The sequence below is a fragment of the Syngnathus floridae genome, chromosome 11 (genome assembly GCF_059516105.1).
Source record: "Syngnathus floridae isolate MCC-2025c chromosome 11, RoL_Sflo_1.0, whole genome shotgun sequence".
Classification (NCBI taxonomy): domain Eukaryota; kingdom Metazoa; phylum Chordata; class Actinopteri; order Syngnathiformes; family Syngnathidae; genus Syngnathus; species Syngnathus floridae.
In genome coordinates this window covers 7482734-7500418 of record NC_142423.1, presented here as the reverse complement: position 1 = coordinate 7500418, position 17685 = coordinate 7482734, and the positions used below count along the sequence as shown (strand labels likewise).

Below are 17685 nucleotides of genomic sequence, written 5' to 3'. Positions count from 1 at the left end.
ATGCTGTCAATCATGCCGGCTTTTAATGTTTGTAGTAATGAAGTTTATTTAACACTTTTTAAAGATTTTAAACATGCTTTTCATACAAAATACACATGAAACTCGGATATTACTGCTTGTTTGATACAAGTAAATGTGCAACAATAAATTTGAAAGCTGACTGCAATAAGATTTGGAAAGTACCTCAAAACAATCTTCAACATGGTGGTCATTATAAAATGAAAAACATTGCAGCACATTGCTGTTGCAAACAAATATTTTTTGCTGTGTGAGCAGAAAGATATTTTGGCCTGCTACATTCACACTTGCCTGTGTTGGCAGGGAGGAGTTTCCAGTTGGTTTTCACCAGGCGTCACTGACGTCAATGAAAGGCTGGCAACATCGACGGGTGTCTGACTGACCTCTGATCTGCAAACAGCGGCTTGGACATGGGAAGGCAGGTTGAGCTCCACTACTCTCTGAAGCTGGCTGTAGCAGAGGAAGATGGAGCCCTGTCGCCATGGTAACCCACAAAGAGAACAAAGGTTCAACTGCGGGCCTCGGACAACGTGCAATGATCAATATTCCACTGCAATACAATCACAAACATTGAGTTTCGACAATAGTTGAAAGTGAAACATGATTCGTACCAGATCAATGACCAGGAGATTGGCTAGAAACTTGAGCAGTGACTCTGGTGAGTCTGCCAATTTGAGCTGCTGTGTTGCCATTGTTACACAGGCACAAGCAAGGGTGGAGGGCAAAAAGTCAGAAGACTTAAATTCTGCAAATCAATGAATAAAAGATACAAACAACATAAAGATGACAACTCGGTCAAGTAAAGAAGTGTTAAGCCACATTTTAATCTAACTTGTAAAAATGCTCAGCAGAGATCACAAACAACATAAATCACTTAATACTTTCGTCACTCTTACCCCCAACACATTTTCAGATATTTATAGGCATTTCCTCCAGATAGAAAATATAGAAATCATATTCAAGAATGCAGAAGTACAATTGCAAAAATGCAGAAGTCCTTTGTTTTGTTTCCATGTTGAGGACAAAAACAGTTGGCTTTAACTTAATATTCGTTCTGTAGCCGACAGGATGAAAACATTTTCATTGTTCTTCTGGTCACTCACTCATTCGTTCAAGCAACACATTATTGCAACACATTGAAGGTTATCGAATCATATTAAAAAAAAAGCAGGCAAATATTTTTTCTTTGAGAAACTTACATTGTTATTTTCATTTCATGTCAGTTTGTCACACTGAGTTAGTTCCTCGTTAGTGTATGCAAACTTTTCATTCTGATCAAATAGGACGATCTATTATTTTCTTATATTTTATATATTATCTTTATGTTGGTCAATAATTTGTAATTCTAGTTACTGCAGTCAATTACTGTATCTTGCAGTTAAATCTATTGTGGTTCCCTAAATAACATCAAGTGTCGTAAGAAGAGGAGGACAGATAAATATGACAGATGCTGCTATTGTCGGCACACCCGCCTCATGAAGAAAGCACTTTAAAAGCTGTCATCCGCTAAAACGGAACAATCAGACATATCATCTTCAGCGCCTCAGGGAGGAGAAGTGCCGAGACGCTGAGTGTACTTTTCAATCTTTCCTCGCACACCTCTGTGAATGGGTCACAGTGTCAGGGGGCTGGGAATTATCGTAACTTTTTGTGAGGTTTTATATGTCAGAGTGCTGGGACCTATCGCCTGGGGCAGCGCCACATAGCTTCGTGAGAAGCGTGGGCTGAATAGAGGGACAGCGGTCATTCACTGCACACAATACTGAATTACACAAACTCAGCTCACTGTCTCCTAAATGAACTGCTGACACGACACAATCAAACTTATAGCTGCATTGTAACCACTGTTCCCAGTGGTGGAAGTCACTTCATTTCCCCAGTTGATGCTCAATTTGGGAATGACTATCGGTAGAGCAATGTAAATTTTAGAATCTAAACTAAACAATTACATTTTACAGACACTCTCCTACTGGACTCAGATCTAAAATTTTGCCTAAGATTTCAGACATTAAGACAAATGTTGCATAATGCACGCACTGTTAGATGGCATGTCAAGCAAGCTCTGAAGGTTGACGTAAATATTGTGTGACAAAGTTCGTGAGGCACATAATCAACTTTTGGGTAATTTCTAATCTTTTATTTATACCCGTCCACCATAGGAAATTGATGATTAAAGTTTATCAGCATTTTTTGAGAAAGAAATTGGGTTTGATGACCCACTGATGTGCTTTGCTCCTTAAAATTGTTTCACTAAAGTCGCACTGGTGTCATGGACTCTTCTGGCCCTAGTTGGAAACTAAGCAGCAGTTTTTTAAAGACAGTGCAGCTTTAATTTTTTTGGAAGCAGGAGTCTAGTAGTTGACAACCTTACTAAGAAGAAGACATGATGAACCCCACCACATAGTTAAATATTTACCAAAGTAAGTAGGAAAACAAACGGAGATCAAGATATCCCTGTAGGATATAATGATAAAACCTGTTAAAACGCATGCGGTGAAATGTCAAACAATAAAAAATAAATATTATTTGGCACTGTGGTCTTATCACCACACAATTCATATTGACATTTGCCGGATTTTATGTAACTTAGTTATGCAACTCACCGATGGCTGCCAACGCGACGTAGGTGTGGACATGTCGGCGCAAGCTAGGAAGGCGCTGGGTCGGGAGAAAGGACAGTGCATGAAGAATGGGCTCCAGGAAGTCAGAGGGGAGCACCGAGGCCAGACGCCAGCCTAGCCTGGACACCACTGACACCTCAAACTCCTGCAACACACACACACAAATTTCTATGAGTTCCCCGAGTTATACTGTACTTGTTGCTTTTTAATTTAAAAAATTACAGCCGGCTATGAACCATCAATAAATGCCTGTTGTGGCCTGTGTAACCAAAGGGGATAATTTAAGAGATCCTTTTAGGGATCTGAAGAGATAAATGATCCAGTGTATCAAAGGGAAGAAAAAACAACACTGGGGGAATGTTTGTGCAGCTCAAATATGTTTTTCTGCGGTTTTGTCCTAATAACCCCTGTGACAAGTTGCGTAACAACTGTGAGTGAACTACTTCGGCGAAAACAGGTAGATTAAATGAGTTGTAATTTTTTAGAGCGGTATTAAAAATTGTGTTTCTACGCTGGAATAGTTTGGTTAGCTTGCTGAACTACAAGAGGGACAGAAATGTTTCAGTACTACAATTAAAATACTACATGTTAATGGATAAATGAAGTGTTCACTGATTACATATCCAGGGAACACATTTACCAGGATTTCTGGCAATGTAACGGAGAAGTCTGTGTAGATGCACAGCTTGGTGGTTGTCAGAGGAAAAGTCTCTCTCATTTTGGAAGCCAGCAACAAGGTGACGACGCCTAAAAGCTGCAGCATTGAGTCTGGCACAACATGGCGGCTCAGGTATGAGTCCAGGTAGTGGGCTGCCAGCGGGAACACCTCCTCCTCACATTTCTGCTCCTCACATACCTGGAGGAGAACTTAGTTACCACTACGGAATCTGTATTAAACTCACATGGAAAATTGTTGGAATACCTTGAACATCCACATGATGAGTATCTTCCTCTTGATCGCCCGAATGTTCTGTGGGATTCCAGGCAAGTGAGAAGACCCCTGGCTAGTGGTGCCCACCTCCAGGGCCCGCAGGTTTTGAACAGCCCGGAGGTCTCCAAATAATTCCAGGTCGTAGCCCGCCCGTACAACGACGTCATAATCAAATTCCAGTTCAGGGACACAATATTCCACCTTGCATGACTTTAAATTAAAAACAAACACGAAATACAGTCAACAAATAAGCAAATGGGTATGCGTTTCCCAGAAATTGGAAAAATCGTTGAATATTTATAGCTGGCAAACTAAAATAAAACGTAGATTAAAATTACATTTAATATTAAAGTTGGTTTATTTCTTTATCAAGCAACTGAATATTAAGTGATTTCATTGATCCTGATCATTGGGATACTTTGTTAAAAGCATGCCAGATAACTCCAGAAAACAGTTTTGAATTGTGAGAAAACATTAAACTTCGCTTTTACACATCTCGTTAAAATTAGGTTAATGTTATTTGACTACGAAGTTAACGCTTAGCATTTAGCTATTTTAGCTTATTTTACCTTTGCTGCTAGCACATTTGAATTTCCTTTAACGTTATTGCTGTAAATTAGCACAAAATATCTTAATCTCGTTATAGCACACGAGGCGTAAATAAAACATTACATTAATTACTGAGGCAGTATCTTATCGTCGACTTATTCTGAAATAAATAAACTTACCGTGTTAACGGGTTGGGTGTTCAACGTGGACATTTTAGCATATTGACGTTAGCATTCAAATGCTGCTCAATGAACAAACCCATTGGTGCACATTTACCTCAAATAAATTGGACTGTTCCAAATTGGAATAAAAGGTGGCTTTTTATTCCCTTAAAAGTACGTTTGACATTTTTTTATGTCTAATTTTTTTTCTATTATTATATTACGTACATGACATAAATCTGATGAGCTAGAGAAAAAATGAGGGCAGGTTCGGAATCGGCACAAAATTTATCGAAGAAAATTTACTTGCTTAGCTGATTTAAAAACAATTAGTAAAGAATGTGTACCAGTACGATTCAAGATAAGATATATATTTTTTAGTTGATCACTTGAAATTATAAAAAATGTTGTAAGGTATTAAAAGAAAACCAGCAAACCAGTAGTGTAAAATATGAATGTTTTGCTCAAGAAAATTGGATTTGCTGTGCTCTACTTCACGAGGGGAAAAAAAAAAAAAACCAATTAGACAAAATACGTACATTCCTCACATAGGTAGAGTTCTATATTTGGGAATGGTTAAACAGAGGAAAGAAATAAGGTGATCTCCATTCCGATTTGTTGTGGATTCAGCTTTCTTTTAATACTACAAACTGCTGCTTTGAGTTGTAGTCATCATCAAATACACAGACAGCATTTCTTAGCAGACACTGCAACTCCGGTGACATAAATGCACTTTTTAAATACCAAAAAGTCCAAGTTGAAATTCTGCCCGACGTACTGTGTAGGGAAAAAGGATTAACACATTTTCAGTCCATATCAATGTTAGCAGGGATTCCGATTTCAATATCCCGTGACTCGGAGTTTTGCAGTTCTCTACGAATCTCTGCCGAGATCTGAGGGTGGGTTTGTATCTTGAGCAGCTCCAGCAACGCCGTCTTCTGTTCGGAAGCCAGGTCGGCCTTGTAGCGCTGAGCTAGTGTGAGTAAACTCTGATGCCAGAGCACAGGAAGCACTCGTTTTTCGCTGCGGAAAGACAGGAAGTGAGCCACCAAGGCATCCAGCACACGGAAAGGCAGGGCGTATTTCTTGTCGAGCAGCAGACGCAGGAAAATGCTGTTGGCGCCGTTGTACTCCATCTCTGCCAATTTGAGCATCGTGGCGCTGAAAGGTAAAAAAAAAAAAAAAAAAAATCAATAAAAAAGTATGACTTATGTAATCTTTCACCTCATGCAAACTGAACCCACCTACATACCTATTGCAAAGTGCTCATTTTTAAATTAAAAATCTACAGTGCCTGAAGCTATTAAGGGGCATTTTATTAAGAACTGTTTTAATCTTAAAAAAAATAATATAAATTTAATCAACTATAACTGAGGTTGACAGTAGGGAGGATTACATAATAGTGTAACGTGTAATACCATGTCTGACACAGTAGAAGGCCTTTTATGGATGAGACAATAACGTTTGTCTCAGGTGAGACAACGCTTACCTGGCGTGGAGCACAGGAATAGAACACTTTGTCAGGATGCTTCCAATGATGACTGCCTCTCTGAGAGTGCATGTCCCAGATTCACACAGCGGTATCAATATACCTGTGGGACAGAGGGAAAAAAAAAAAAAAAAATTAAAATCTTTATTTTATTATTTTCATGCAGTGTACCTTTCTGAAAATGAAAAATGCTGCACCAATTCATATTTCTGTGGTTTCAGTACACATTTGACTTTAAAAAGCATATACTGTATTTTAATAGTGCACATGATTAACATGAATTATGCCTTCATTGGAAACTCCAAGCAGCAGCAACATGTTTTTCCCTGTGCAACACTGCCACCAAGTGGATGTGTTACGCAGTGACGGTTCCAAAATATGAGTCATAGTGGAAAATCCCAAAAATTAAATTATGACGTAACCAATTTCCGTGATGTATCTATTAATATTGGAAACTTTGTCAAGGACATACTTTAAATAATTTGGTATGTTTTTAACTCTACACTTTCAACTACAGTGGGGTAGTGGAATATGATTACAATACATTTTTAACTGAAAACGCCCTAAAACTGAAGTTAAAGAAACTCCATTTGTAATATGTAAAAACTGTTAGTGCAGTACCACAGAAATAAATATCCCCCTGACAATGTCAATAAAAGTGATGATTAACTCTGGAAAGACTGGATTTTTGAAACACCTCATTATCAGATGTCATGAGACTAGCCTTGTGTAAACATCTCACCTTTAAACCAGGCACCCGGTTTGAACAAGGCTTTCTTCAGAGCACTATAAAGATGAAAGTTCAGTTTCTTGTACTCTGCAATATCATCCCGAACTCTGGGCAACACCACCAAATTGTAAAATCTTTGGGCCATTCGCTCTTTCAGATTAGAGGAGAAGATTCTGCAACAAAAGAAGATAAACACACTTATATTCTGATCAAATGCTTATTTGTGTCAATTCGGGAAACGGACCGTGTCGCTTGATACATGGCAGCTGCCGTCCAGGTCTCAGGCTCAGTCAAATACAGGACCTGCTCCCAGTTCGAAAGCGCTGGTATTATTTTGAAAGCCTTTGGCAACTTTCCACTGCGATATTTTGACAGGACCTGAAGTGAAAGTAATAATCATTTAAATTGTGCCTGAACTCCACTCAGGGTGCCAAATGCACTTGGGTGAAAATGAATTCAAAATTATTCTTTTTTTTTTTTTTTTGTGGTTGTCTAATTTGAAGACAATTCACCTTATTGACACCTCTGTACACTTCTACTACTCTGGGGTCGAGTTGTTTCATTGGACAGCCAGATACTTCTGACATCACTGTTCCCACTTCGGTCTGTTTTTCTGTTATCTTCTCCATTATAATGTCCGCTAGTGTTCGCCTAGAAGACAAAACACATGCACACATACACAATTCGTTTATTTCTCTATTATTTTGTATATTTTAAGCCATTGTTGTACACGGGTCTTGCCTCATTGGGGGATTCTTATTCATGAACATCTCAATCGCTTTCTCGTCATCAGGATCGACCACAACTTCGGTGTCATACACAGCATTGGCATCATCTTTACCAACTGTTGCTCCCAGCTCTGGCCACTCCTCATCTGAATCTGCATCCTGAGATGAGGAACCTGAATAATAATTACAAGGATAAAAAATAAAATAAAACACACATTAATAAACACATTGTTGCTGTCACATTTGGAACATTTGATACAGGACAACAATACTTCTTTCCCAAAAGATTTGAAGACCATGCAGAAAAACTGTAGGTTACAATAATACAAGCAAATTTGTACAAAGACGGAACATGCCAAAAATAGGGTTAATATTTATATTAAAAAAAACACTTGTAGGCCATAAATTTAAAACAATCCGCTTATTTTCTGGTGATTGCACTCTCTCTGACAAAACTTTGATTAGCCTACATCATTAGTGTGTTTGATTGTTCTGGACTTCTTTTCTATTACTCAATCCAAAGCAAATAACATAAACAGAGGCATAAAAATACTAAATAGTACTACTTACCAAGAACAGTGACGGGTGCTTTCTTCTTTGGCAGCAGGCCATATTCGCTCTGGAGTTCCTCTTGCTGAATCCTGGCTTGTTGCAGGATTTTCCTGGACAGACGTTCATTCACGTACTTGTCTTCGCTCTCAATCCGATCGTCCCGAAGCTTCACTCGGCTTTTGTCTTTCCCTCGAACCGTGTCGCCCTGTAGCATCTGGTCAACCAGCGTGTCCGACTGCCCCCGGTTGTCACCTCCTCCTTTAGATTTTCTCACCTTAGGCATAGTTGCACTTTGTTTAGTGTGTAATGGAAATGTTCATATACTTGTTCGCGCGTGTTAATTGATGTGTAAATGCATTTAATCAGTGTAAACAGAAGTTAGCTAAACACGTGGAAGTGTCTTTCCTGAGGGAAGTAGTCATAATACGTCACATCCGTCACATTCTCAGTAAGTTCGTGTATTTAATTTTTGTTTGTCTGTGGAATTTTATCGTTCGTATTGAGCAAAAAATATTATCATAAATATTGTTTTAATGTTAGTATACTTTAATTTATGTTTGTTATACTTGTTTTACTTTACCGGAACTATAAATTTGATCACCATTGCGGAAATTCACCCGGAAGTATTTAACCTACTACGAAGACGGCATCAAACGATAAATAATAATAATGGGAGTTACTTGGTGAGGATTTACTGTTTGTTACTGTGTCAATATACGGTGTGCGTTGCCACCTTATTAACCATATTGCGGTTTTTTTTGTACCCCATCTGAATTATTATCATAGCATTGCTTTATCTGTAATTGTATCTGTAATTCATAAGCTCTTGTCGGTCAACTTCGCATATTTTGCTTTTACTTGAAAAAATCGTTTCGTCCAATACCAAACAAAAATGTAAAAATAATAATATTGCATGCTGAAATAATAATTGGCTCTCAGTCTATTCGTAAATGCACTCCTGCCATGACTGATTCTGTTGTATGAATGGTATCTGATTACTATATATACTTCCTGCAATATAGTGTGGGGGTATTTGATTGTGCTACTAGTCACATCATTGGCATAAAAAGAAGAACCACGGTACATTATTCGTATTGACCAATTAATTGAAATTGGATGAATGAAATAGGATCATCCTCCGAGGCATACCTGATGATCTCTGGTGGGACACTAATGTGCATAGAATAGTTGCGATGTAGTCAATTTCCTGTTCGTTGAACGTAAAACAATGTTTGTTTGTGACCCAGTGTGTGCCAGGTGCCGGTGGCAGAGGGGAAGAGTGTGCAGCAGACAGTGGACATGGTGCACAAGAAACTAGAGCAGCTGGGAGCTGTGAAACAGGGCAGCTTCTGTGTCGACTGTGAGACGTACCATGCAACTGGAAGTGTCAGTGGTAATACTTAACGCTATTATTTAATTTAGCTACACGCCAAAGGTGTGCTCAAATGTGCAGCAGAATGCAACACTGCAGCCATAGTCAGTGTTACCTTTGTGTTTCAGGTCAACCTTCCAAGCTCTTATATGTGATGCACAACTCAGAAACCCCCCTAAGTTGCATGGCTCTATTTGAGAACGGACCCTGCCTGGTAGCAGACGGCAACTTTGATGTTCTCATGGTGAAGCTAAAGAGCCACTTCCAGAATGCCAAGGGCCACAAAGTAGAATGCCGAGGCTCACGATACCGCTACTGCGACTTTCTCATCAAAGTTGGCACAGTGACCATGAGCTCGAGTGCCAGAGGAATATCAGTAGAGGTATATTTGGACACACTCCCAGTGTATTAAAAAAAAAGAGAAAAACAATCCCCCAGCTCACTTTGTCGTAACTGCACTCACTCCCTCTGCAGGTGGAATATTGTCCCTGTGTGGTTCCTGGGGACTGCTGGAATCTAATGAAGGAGTTCATGCAATCATTCCTGGGCCCCAGCGTCCCAGAGCTGCCATCTGCGTTTGCTGCTAAGCCTGAAGGCATTTTTGCACCAGCCGACTGCGTTGACACCATGACGCAGTACCTGGAGTTGTTCAACAAACTGCGGAAACTGCAAATTCAAGGGAATAATGTGCGTTGAATTGCCGATCCTAAGGGAGAAAGCCTGTTTTGTTATATTCCTAAAAATGTTCATCAATTCTGGTCCTGTGGATCAAGATGCTATTCTGGTGTCTAAAAAGGCCTGACCTTTTATTTTCATTGCTCTAGCCTTAACATCATTTATAAATCTTTTTTGTGGACGTGTCTTGTATTAAAAAAAGACTTGTGAAGAAAAACAATCAAAACTTTGAAATAGTTTTGTATTCAGTTATTCTTTTACAATAACACACTATAGTTAAAGACTGAATACTAATTTGATAATAGGGTGGAGGCGGGAGAGTTGGGGTTAATAATGTACATACAATGTATTCAACTAGTAAAAATGCTTCAATGCAAAGACATTGATACCATTTTACCAGCCTGACTTTAACCCTATAGGCTGGTGGATTCAAAGCCATGTCTGCCATGTGGATAATCAGTACCATGGACAACTATAAATTTAACAGTACAAGGATGATAAACTATGCTTGGGGCAGTAATAGGGTTGGGAAGTCGCAGAGACTGGGTGGCCGAGAGTCTTTCTTCAAGCGCCATTTGCCACTCCGCATGGCTCGGCTCTGGCGGTCAAAAACCCGCAGTGAAAGGCCTTGGCCTGCAGACCCTCCCCCACCCAAACGTCACTTAAGTTTTCCTGCAACCATTTTGCTACAGCTACAATTAAGGGAAATGTGTGGAAAGACTTAATAAATCATGCATTTGGGTGTTAAAATTATTACATGTGCATGACAAAGTGATTACCAATAATCGATACTTGGTAGGCTTACCTGGATGGATATTTTTTTTAATGTTTTTGGGCTTTTTAACAAACCCTTTGAGGCGTGTGTGTGTGTGTGTGGGGGGGGGGGGGGTGTTAGGTGAAGGGTTACCTACATGGTGTGTCAATGTAAATTCTGTTCAAATTGCCTTTCATTGAACTACTAACAGCAGATTTTCTTGTGCCCCTCTTTATACAATCGGGGCTCGACAATAAGAAAATTGCAAACTATCTGATGTTTGACCAATTAGATCTAAAACATCCAGTGTTCACTGTAATAAATAGTCTTTTGTGGGCTCTTTTTTTCATATAATTATCATCAGAGCCCAGAATATTGCAGCTTCTTGAACAGGGCACATCCTTTAAATGGTGTCATAAAATGAGCACAAACCACAGTGGTGACACCGAGGTCAGGCTCCTCCTCGCCCAGTTTGGGGCTCCAAGGCTCGGTTATTGTTCCATGTGGCCTCGGTGGGTGGGTGGACGGACGGCCGGTCCATCCTGCTGCCTGTTGTTCCGCCACTCGGCCAATGGGAGGCCGGCTGCCGCTCAGCCTCGGTCCAATGAGAGCGACGGGGTCCGGGCTCGCATCGAGAGTTGGGTTGTTCAATCTGAGTGAGGACAACAAGCAGATTTTTTTTTCTTCCTCTTCGGTGTGCCGGATGGATGCGTTCTGGCGATGGTAACGTTACCTCCGTTTTCTACCTTTTCTCGCAAACTCGTGATTGGCGAACAAAGCGTGGCTGTCCCCCTGTGTATGTCAGCGGGGAGTTTGTACTCGTTTAGCGGCGCAGTGCGTTAGCTAAGTGGGTAAATCAGCGTCGGCGACCGATAACTGCGGCTAGGTCAACTTCAATTAACACAGGGGAAATGCGATCTACACTCCCACAAACTAGCCACTCGCGTCTTTCCATCCCCGACAAAGTCCCTTCAGAGACGCCGCCTCGGCTGCTTGTCGCCAGGCTAGCGGCGCCGCGGCATCCCCCTTCTCCAGGTTAGCACGCAGCGAGCGCGAGCTAACTTGGTGGCCGCGCTGGCTCAACAAAGTTGCTGGATGTTCTCGGAAAGAGAGGGAGAGGGGCTCTTCTTCACGCCCCTTTGTTCTGCCTCGACGCCGAGGTGGAGGCGGTGAGGTAGCCTAGCATGGCGTTTACGAGCCGGTTGGAAAGAACCGTTCGAACAATCGGGATTAAAACAAGCACGGTAGACGTGTGGTCAGTCAGATAACACGCAGTATACAGCACGATGAGCGACTGTTTTTTTTTTTCTTTTTCTTTTGGCATTGTATTCAAACATCAACATATAGGTGTCGAGCTCAACAGATGTTAAGTGATTCTAAAAAAAAAAGAAAAGTGATTAAGTGCTTTAAATAACGACCCAAAGAAAGCACACTAAGCACATTTTTATGACCAGTCCTCGTCATCGAGCTTTGTGTTTTCATGTTGTTTGCATTGTTTTTGACAACAATGCCTTCGGGAGTCATCTGAATTAATTCATCAAAACTGATCAAATCGACAATAACAAATATCAGCTGTATCTTTGCATAAAAAGCTTTAGTGTAACCCAAACATGAAGCCAAAGTATTCGGTGCCGTCCAATCTGGCGTGCATCAAGTGGTTATTATGCGTATTTGTGTAGGAAAGTCAGCAGCTGTCTCATTTGCTTCTTCTATTTAGCATTCACATCAAGCGTTTCCAAATTTTGTAGTCACAGTCATTCCAAATTTCATTTTTAGTTCATCTGAAAACGACAAACCTTTTAACCGGACTGACTCACCATTTAATAAGAATGGTGTATGTACTTTTTCAGTTCCTTCTCCCTTGCTGAAGAAGGCCAAACTGTTCAGCTAAATTGCTGTGCACTTTATACAATAACAGCTAATGTGAACCTTGAAGTGGCCACATGATAAGCCGCATGAGTTCAAACTAGTTTGTTCAAATCCTGTTTGAGATTAAACTCAGGATTCCTGGAGAACACAGACGCTCCAACAGGAAGCGTGACATGTGCTTGACAGCAGGAGGGGGGACATGAATGCCATGAACACCTTTTGACTTTGTGTGCATTTCAAGTTCCATAACGCCTTCTCACTTCTGATTTGTATCTCCCTCAGAATGTTCCAGTGGGTGCTGCTGACGACAGTGGATATGGATGAAACAGAAAGTTGCTGTTCTCTTCGAACTTAGTTTTCCCTGAAATCTGACCAAGCCAATTATTTGTACAGTAAGCACATCTTCCCTTCTGCTCTGTGTACGCTTGTCCATATTTTTCCAATTCAAGAGCTTTGCTAAATTACAGGGCTCGCTTCATAGACAGATGAAATATACAAAGATAGCGTTTCCCAAATTTCTGTGGAATAATAATGAAGCAGCAAAATCAACCCTTTTTTATCCGCCTCAAGGGTCGGCCATTTTGTCATTTGCTGTCAACTGACAATGACATCACAGTTGCTTAGTGCTCGGGTAACAACCAATCATGGCTCAGCTTGCAACTATAACATGATCAAAATTAGAAAGCAGATGAGAAATATGACTTGACTTCCTTGTTTTTAAAAAGAATTTGGTTCAATTTTTTATTAAACTTGCATTTGAAACGTTCTTACCTTATAGTTAAACAGTGTACTAATAACGTGTATATGTTGGGCTACTTATTCTTTCTTCTTCCGGTGGCACTAAGTGTCGAACATTTCGGAAGCACTGATCTAACGTAATGGTGTGACTGCAACCCGCAGAATGACTTGCTGCTCGGCCAGAGGACGTGCGTCCTACCACTGAGGGCCCCCCCATGTGTATGCGCAAAGATGGAGCGCTGTAAGCACGTGGTGCGGCTTCGCCTGGGCCATGACCACTCCATCCTCAATCCACAGAAATGGCACTGCGTGGACTGCAGCACCACAGATTCGGTGTGGGCCTGCCTCAAGTGCTCCCATGTGGCCTGCGGGCGCTTCATGGAGGAGCACTCGCTCAAACACTTTCAGGAGTCCCACCACCCGCTGGCCATGGAGGTGCGGGAGCTGGACGTCTTCTGCTTTGCTTGCGGAGACTATGTACTCAATGACAACGCGGAGGGAGACCTCAAGCTCCTCCGAGGGGCCCTCTCCACCGTCCGCAGCCCGGGTACGCGCTCGCTGCGTTCCTCAGCTTGGCGGGCGTACGCCCACCGGGGCGGGGAGAGCGGGCCGCAGCCTCCCATGCAGCTGGCCTTGCGTCATAGGAGGAAAACCCTCCTTGCCAAGATGCTTCAGAGGTGGACGAGCAGACATCAAGAGTTGCAGGCGGAGCGCCGAGAGAAACTGGAGGAGGCGAGAAGACAAAAGAAAGAGGTGAAAAGGAGATTGTTAGAAGAGCTGGTCAACGTCCCTCCCAGAAAGAGCGCTCGGCTTCTCACTCAGGCGCCACGTCCGACCATCGCACTCATTCCTTGCAAGTTTCGAGACCCTCCGGAACGCCTACCTCCTCCTCCCAAGAAGCCTTCCCTCCTCACCTTGTCGCGAAAGCCGCCGCCAAACGGCAGGGCCGCGAAATTGAGGCGCTACTACTCGGCCCACTCGGCTACCCGCCGACGGCTCGCCCCGGGAGTCACCGGTCTGCGCAACCTGGGGAACACATGCTACATGAACTCCATCTTGCAAGTGCTGAGTCACCTGCAGAAATTCAGGGAGTGTTTTCTTACTTTGGACCTGTGTGAGACGGAGGAGCTGCTGGCCAAGACCAACCACTCACAAGGCGTGAAGGCGGTAGCTGGGAGCGTGGTTGGCAGCGGAAACATGCCGCTGACCTCATACCCGCTGGGACGTGTTGGAAATCTGTCAGTGGGCAAAAAGGAAAGCACCCCGCCCGCCCCGCAGACTGCCGAGTTGGTCCAGCCCAAGGAGACGCGTTGCTCCACCCGCCAGCGGATGTCTCTGTGCCACGAGTTGCATACGCTTTTTAGAGTCATGTGGTCGGGCCGCTGGTCTTTGGTGTCTCCCTTCGCCATGCTGCACTCGGTGTGGAACCTCATCCCAGCTTTCCGCGGCTACGACCAGCAGGACGCCCAGGAGTTCCTGTGCGAGCTGCTGGACAAGGTACAGCAGGAGCTGGACACGGAGGCCTCCAAGCGGCGCATCGTCATCCCCATCACCAAGAGGAAGCTCTCCAAACAAGTGCTGAAGGTGCTGAACACCATCTTTCACGGGCAGCTACTCAGCCAGGTGAGTGTGGCATCATGTTGAAGGCATTTGGAAAGTTTTACACCAGCTTTGTTTGCATCAGATTAAGCGAAAATTCCAGACTGGGTTTGCATTTCACGGCTAATGGGAAGCTCTGGTTTCCGCTCTTCTTTCCAGGTGACGTGTCTGTCCTGCAAGCACAAGTCAAACACAGTGGAGCCATTCTGGGATTTGTCTTTGGAGTTTCCCGAGCGCTATCACAGCGTCAACAAAAGCTCGGGCTCCACAGCCTACCAGCGCAGTTGCACGCTCACCGAAATGCTGTCCAAGTTCACCGAGATGGAAGCGCTCGAAGGCAGCATTTATGCCTGCAACCACTGCAACAGTGAGCGCAGCCTTTCGACTTGATCATGTTTCACTTCTCCAGCGTCGCCATTTGAATGTGTTTCTTGACGGCTGTTATATAGAATTGGGAAAATAACCAGTCTAATTATTCTCGAGGCTGGTTTCACACTACAGGTCTAAGTTGGAATTTAGGATTTAAGGCTTTATGCAAGATACAAATAGCTTGAGTTTGGCTGGCACGCAATTGAATGGACGTCAAGCTTTTGGAATGTTTACACCATACTGTGGTGTGTTGTAACCAGCCCTTTTTTTCCCGCTTTGTCACATTCACGCTATACTTTGTCTTCTCTCATGTGGTTTGTCAGAGAGAAGAAGGAAAACATCCCACAAGCCTTTAGTTCTTTCAGAAGCCCATAAGCAGCTTCTGATCTACCGTTTACCTCAGGTTCTACGGCTGCACCTCAAGCGCTTCAGGCAAGTGCCGTTATATTTCATGGAAATGTTTTTTTTTAATTTTTTTTTTTTAAAGTCCATTCTTACATCTAGATCAATGTCCAAGAAATAATCCCTCCCTTCAGATTAGGTGGCCGCCGACTAACAACAAGCTCTGTGTTGCGCGGGCAGGTGGTCGGGGAGGAACCATCGAGAGAAAATCGGCGTCCACGTGGCCTTCGACCAGGTTCTGAACATCAAACCCTACTGCTGCACAGGCTCAGGTCACTCTGTCCACAGAGGAGGCTACACCTACGACCTGTCGGCCGTGGTCATGCACCACGGCAAAGGCTTTGGCTCAGGGCACTACACCGCATACTGCTACAACACCGAAGGAGGTGAGTGCGCCGGACCAACGCGCCGGGCGACCAGACAACAGCCGAGCTAACCGCTTTCGTGTGCTCCTCAGGTTTCTGGGTCCACTGCAATGACTCTGAGATGAAGGTTTGCAGTGTGGAGGAAGTGTGCAACACTCAGGCCTACATTCTCTTCTACACCCAGAGGTCTGCTTAGGGACTTCTCGCTGTGAGCCTGAGCTGCATTTATGAAATCGTTTCACACTCTTGGAAGTAGCAATAGGAGTAAATAAATTTTTCTTTCTGCGTTTTGATTTAGATCACCAATAAAATGCGTGAAGGACTATTAGGGCTACATGGCGAATTAAAATACAAGAATCAATCTAATGGTCGATTCTAGTCGTCCTTCATAATAACATGAAATTTGTGTTCTGCTTTTGTGACACAGAGACACGAATCAATAATTTTGGTAATTTTACCGATCAGAACAATAGTTAGTACTTGGCGCAAGTTGTAATTAGCCACTTGTGTTTCAAATCTAATTTTCATGTGCTCGCAAGAAACATTTTCATAAATGAAGCTACAGGTCGGTCCGCCGATGGGACCAGCAGACTGTGCGCGCAGGTTCGATTACGTCCTGCTGAATATCATGTGGTGTGCTCTCATTCAAGAATTTAAATGATAAAAAAAATAGCTCATTTGTTTTGAGTGTGGAAACCAAGCTGGCACACGTTCCTGAAACTACGTTTTAAAATGATTACAGGCCAACATAGATTCTGCATTTTGGGACTTTGTTTTATCCCTAGAGCGGTTTTATTTTGTAGCTTTACGTACGATGAGAGGGGGATCAACTCTTCCCGAAATGGCCCGGCTTACTTGAAAGAAGATTCCAATAAGTCCAGACTGTTTTGCTTCTGGTTCAGCTTTTTCTTTTAGATTTATTTTTGTTTTGTTTATTGTAAAATGTCACTTTTTTCCAGCGTACATCTTTTTGTCTCCAGATTTATATGTTCTCTCGGCGAGTTCGCTTGAGTTCATTCTTTGTTCGGCTGCCATGAAAGGACACTTGACTGAGAAGTGAAGGAGACATTTTTTTTTTGGTGGGGGGGTTCTCTTCTAGCTGTGATTGTTTTGGTTTTTTTTTGCTCCTGTGTTGTTACTACATGGCAGCTCCCAACCCTCTTTGAGTTTTTGTGTAGACGAGGCCGGCAATGGGGGGAGGGGAAAAAGCCACTGCAGAAGTGATGAATGTTTTCTTTTATTCTTTTCAAGAGACATTTGGTACCTTACTTTTTAGCACCTGAAAGCAATATATTGTAAATCTTAAACCTTGACAGGAATTTAAGATCAAATCAGGAATTTTTTTTTCTACTCTGCTGTTTCTATCAAAGTCTTTAGAATTTGCTAGCTAATCGAAAAGAAACTTGTGTTTGATACGAGTCAAATCCACACAACATTTGTCAACCCTAAGTCAAAAACAATCTTAATGACGATGAATGTCCTACTGCTTAGAGGTCAGGTGAGTTCTGTTGTGTGCTGTAAGAATACATGTCATCAATGTAATGGTCATATGAGTTTGCCTGACAGTTATTAAAAACATTAAGCAATTTCCTGTGAATTTGAGCCATGTTTCTCATCACTGTGTCAATTACACTCAGTGGCCACAATTCAGCCGTGCTTTGAGATACGAGTGAGTTTGCGTAAAAGTTTTTTGAGAACTGAGCAGTCATCTGGCAAATGTTTGTCTTGCAAGAGAACAAAATGTAGGTTTGCTGTATGGTGGC

At 42.5% G+C, this 17685-nt stretch overlaps 4 protein-coding genes across 5 annotated transcripts; 2 read left to right on the top strand and 2 right to left on the bottom strand.

Moving 5' to 3' along the window:
* Positions 1-20: 20 nt before the first annotated feature.
* Positions 21-4751, bottom strand: ccnd3 (cyclin D3). Its single transcript, XM_088388637.1, has 6 exons — positions 4299-4751; positions 3562-3780; positions 3280-3495; positions 2622-2784; positions 630-763; positions 21-491 (listed from the first exon to the last, which is right to left on the bottom strand). The coding sequence occupies exons 1-6, from the start codon at positions 4329-4331 to the stop codon at positions 300-302; spliced, it is 957 nt and encodes a 318-aa protein (XP_088244763.1). The 5' UTR covers positions 4332-4751; the 3' UTR covers positions 21-299.
* Positions 4752-4894: 143 nt separating this feature from the next.
* bysl (bystin like) lies at positions 4895-8219 on the bottom strand. Its single transcript, XM_088388636.1, has 7 exons — positions 7798-8219; positions 7241-7400; positions 7012-7150; positions 6744-6877; positions 6512-6672; positions 5770-5872; positions 4895-5441 (listed from the first exon to the last, which is right to left on the bottom strand). Exons 1-7 carry the CDS (start codon positions 8060-8062, stop codon positions 5087-5089), a joined length of 1317 nt encoding a protein of 438 aa, XP_088244762.1. The 5' UTR covers positions 8063-8219; the 3' UTR covers positions 4895-5086.
* An 83-nt stretch (positions 8220-8302) lies between these two features.
* Positions 8303-10060, top strand: med20 (mediator complex subunit 20). The gene is made up of 4 exons (XM_088388638.1): positions 8303-8462; positions 9027-9172; positions 9280-9533; positions 9626-10060. Exons 1-4 carry the CDS (start codon positions 8449-8451, stop codon positions 9845-9847), a joined length of 636 nt encoding a protein of 211 aa, XP_088244764.1. The 5' UTR covers positions 8303-8448; the 3' UTR covers positions 9848-10060.
* A 1001-nt stretch (positions 10061-11061) lies between these two features.
* On the top strand, positions 11062-17519 carry usp49 (ubiquitin specific peptidase 49). 2 transcript variants are annotated; one of them, XM_088388631.1, is made up of 7 exons: positions 11062-11303; positions 12732-12841; positions 13350-14810; positions 14946-15153; positions 15479-15587; positions 15738-15943; positions 16015-17519. In XM_088388631.1, the coding sequence occupies exons 3-7, from the start codon at positions 13419-13421 to the stop codon at positions 16116-16118; spliced, it is 2019 nt and encodes a 672-aa protein (XP_088244757.1). In that variant the 5' UTR covers positions 11062-11303; positions 12732-12841; positions 13350-13418; the 3' UTR covers positions 16119-17519. The 2 variants fall into 2 exon arrangements, with proteins under 2 accessions (XP_088244757.1, XP_088244758.1); XM_088388632.1 differs by lacking the exon at positions 11062-11303 and adding an exon at positions 11480-11615.
* The last annotated feature ends 166 nt before the right edge of the window (positions 17520-17685 follow it).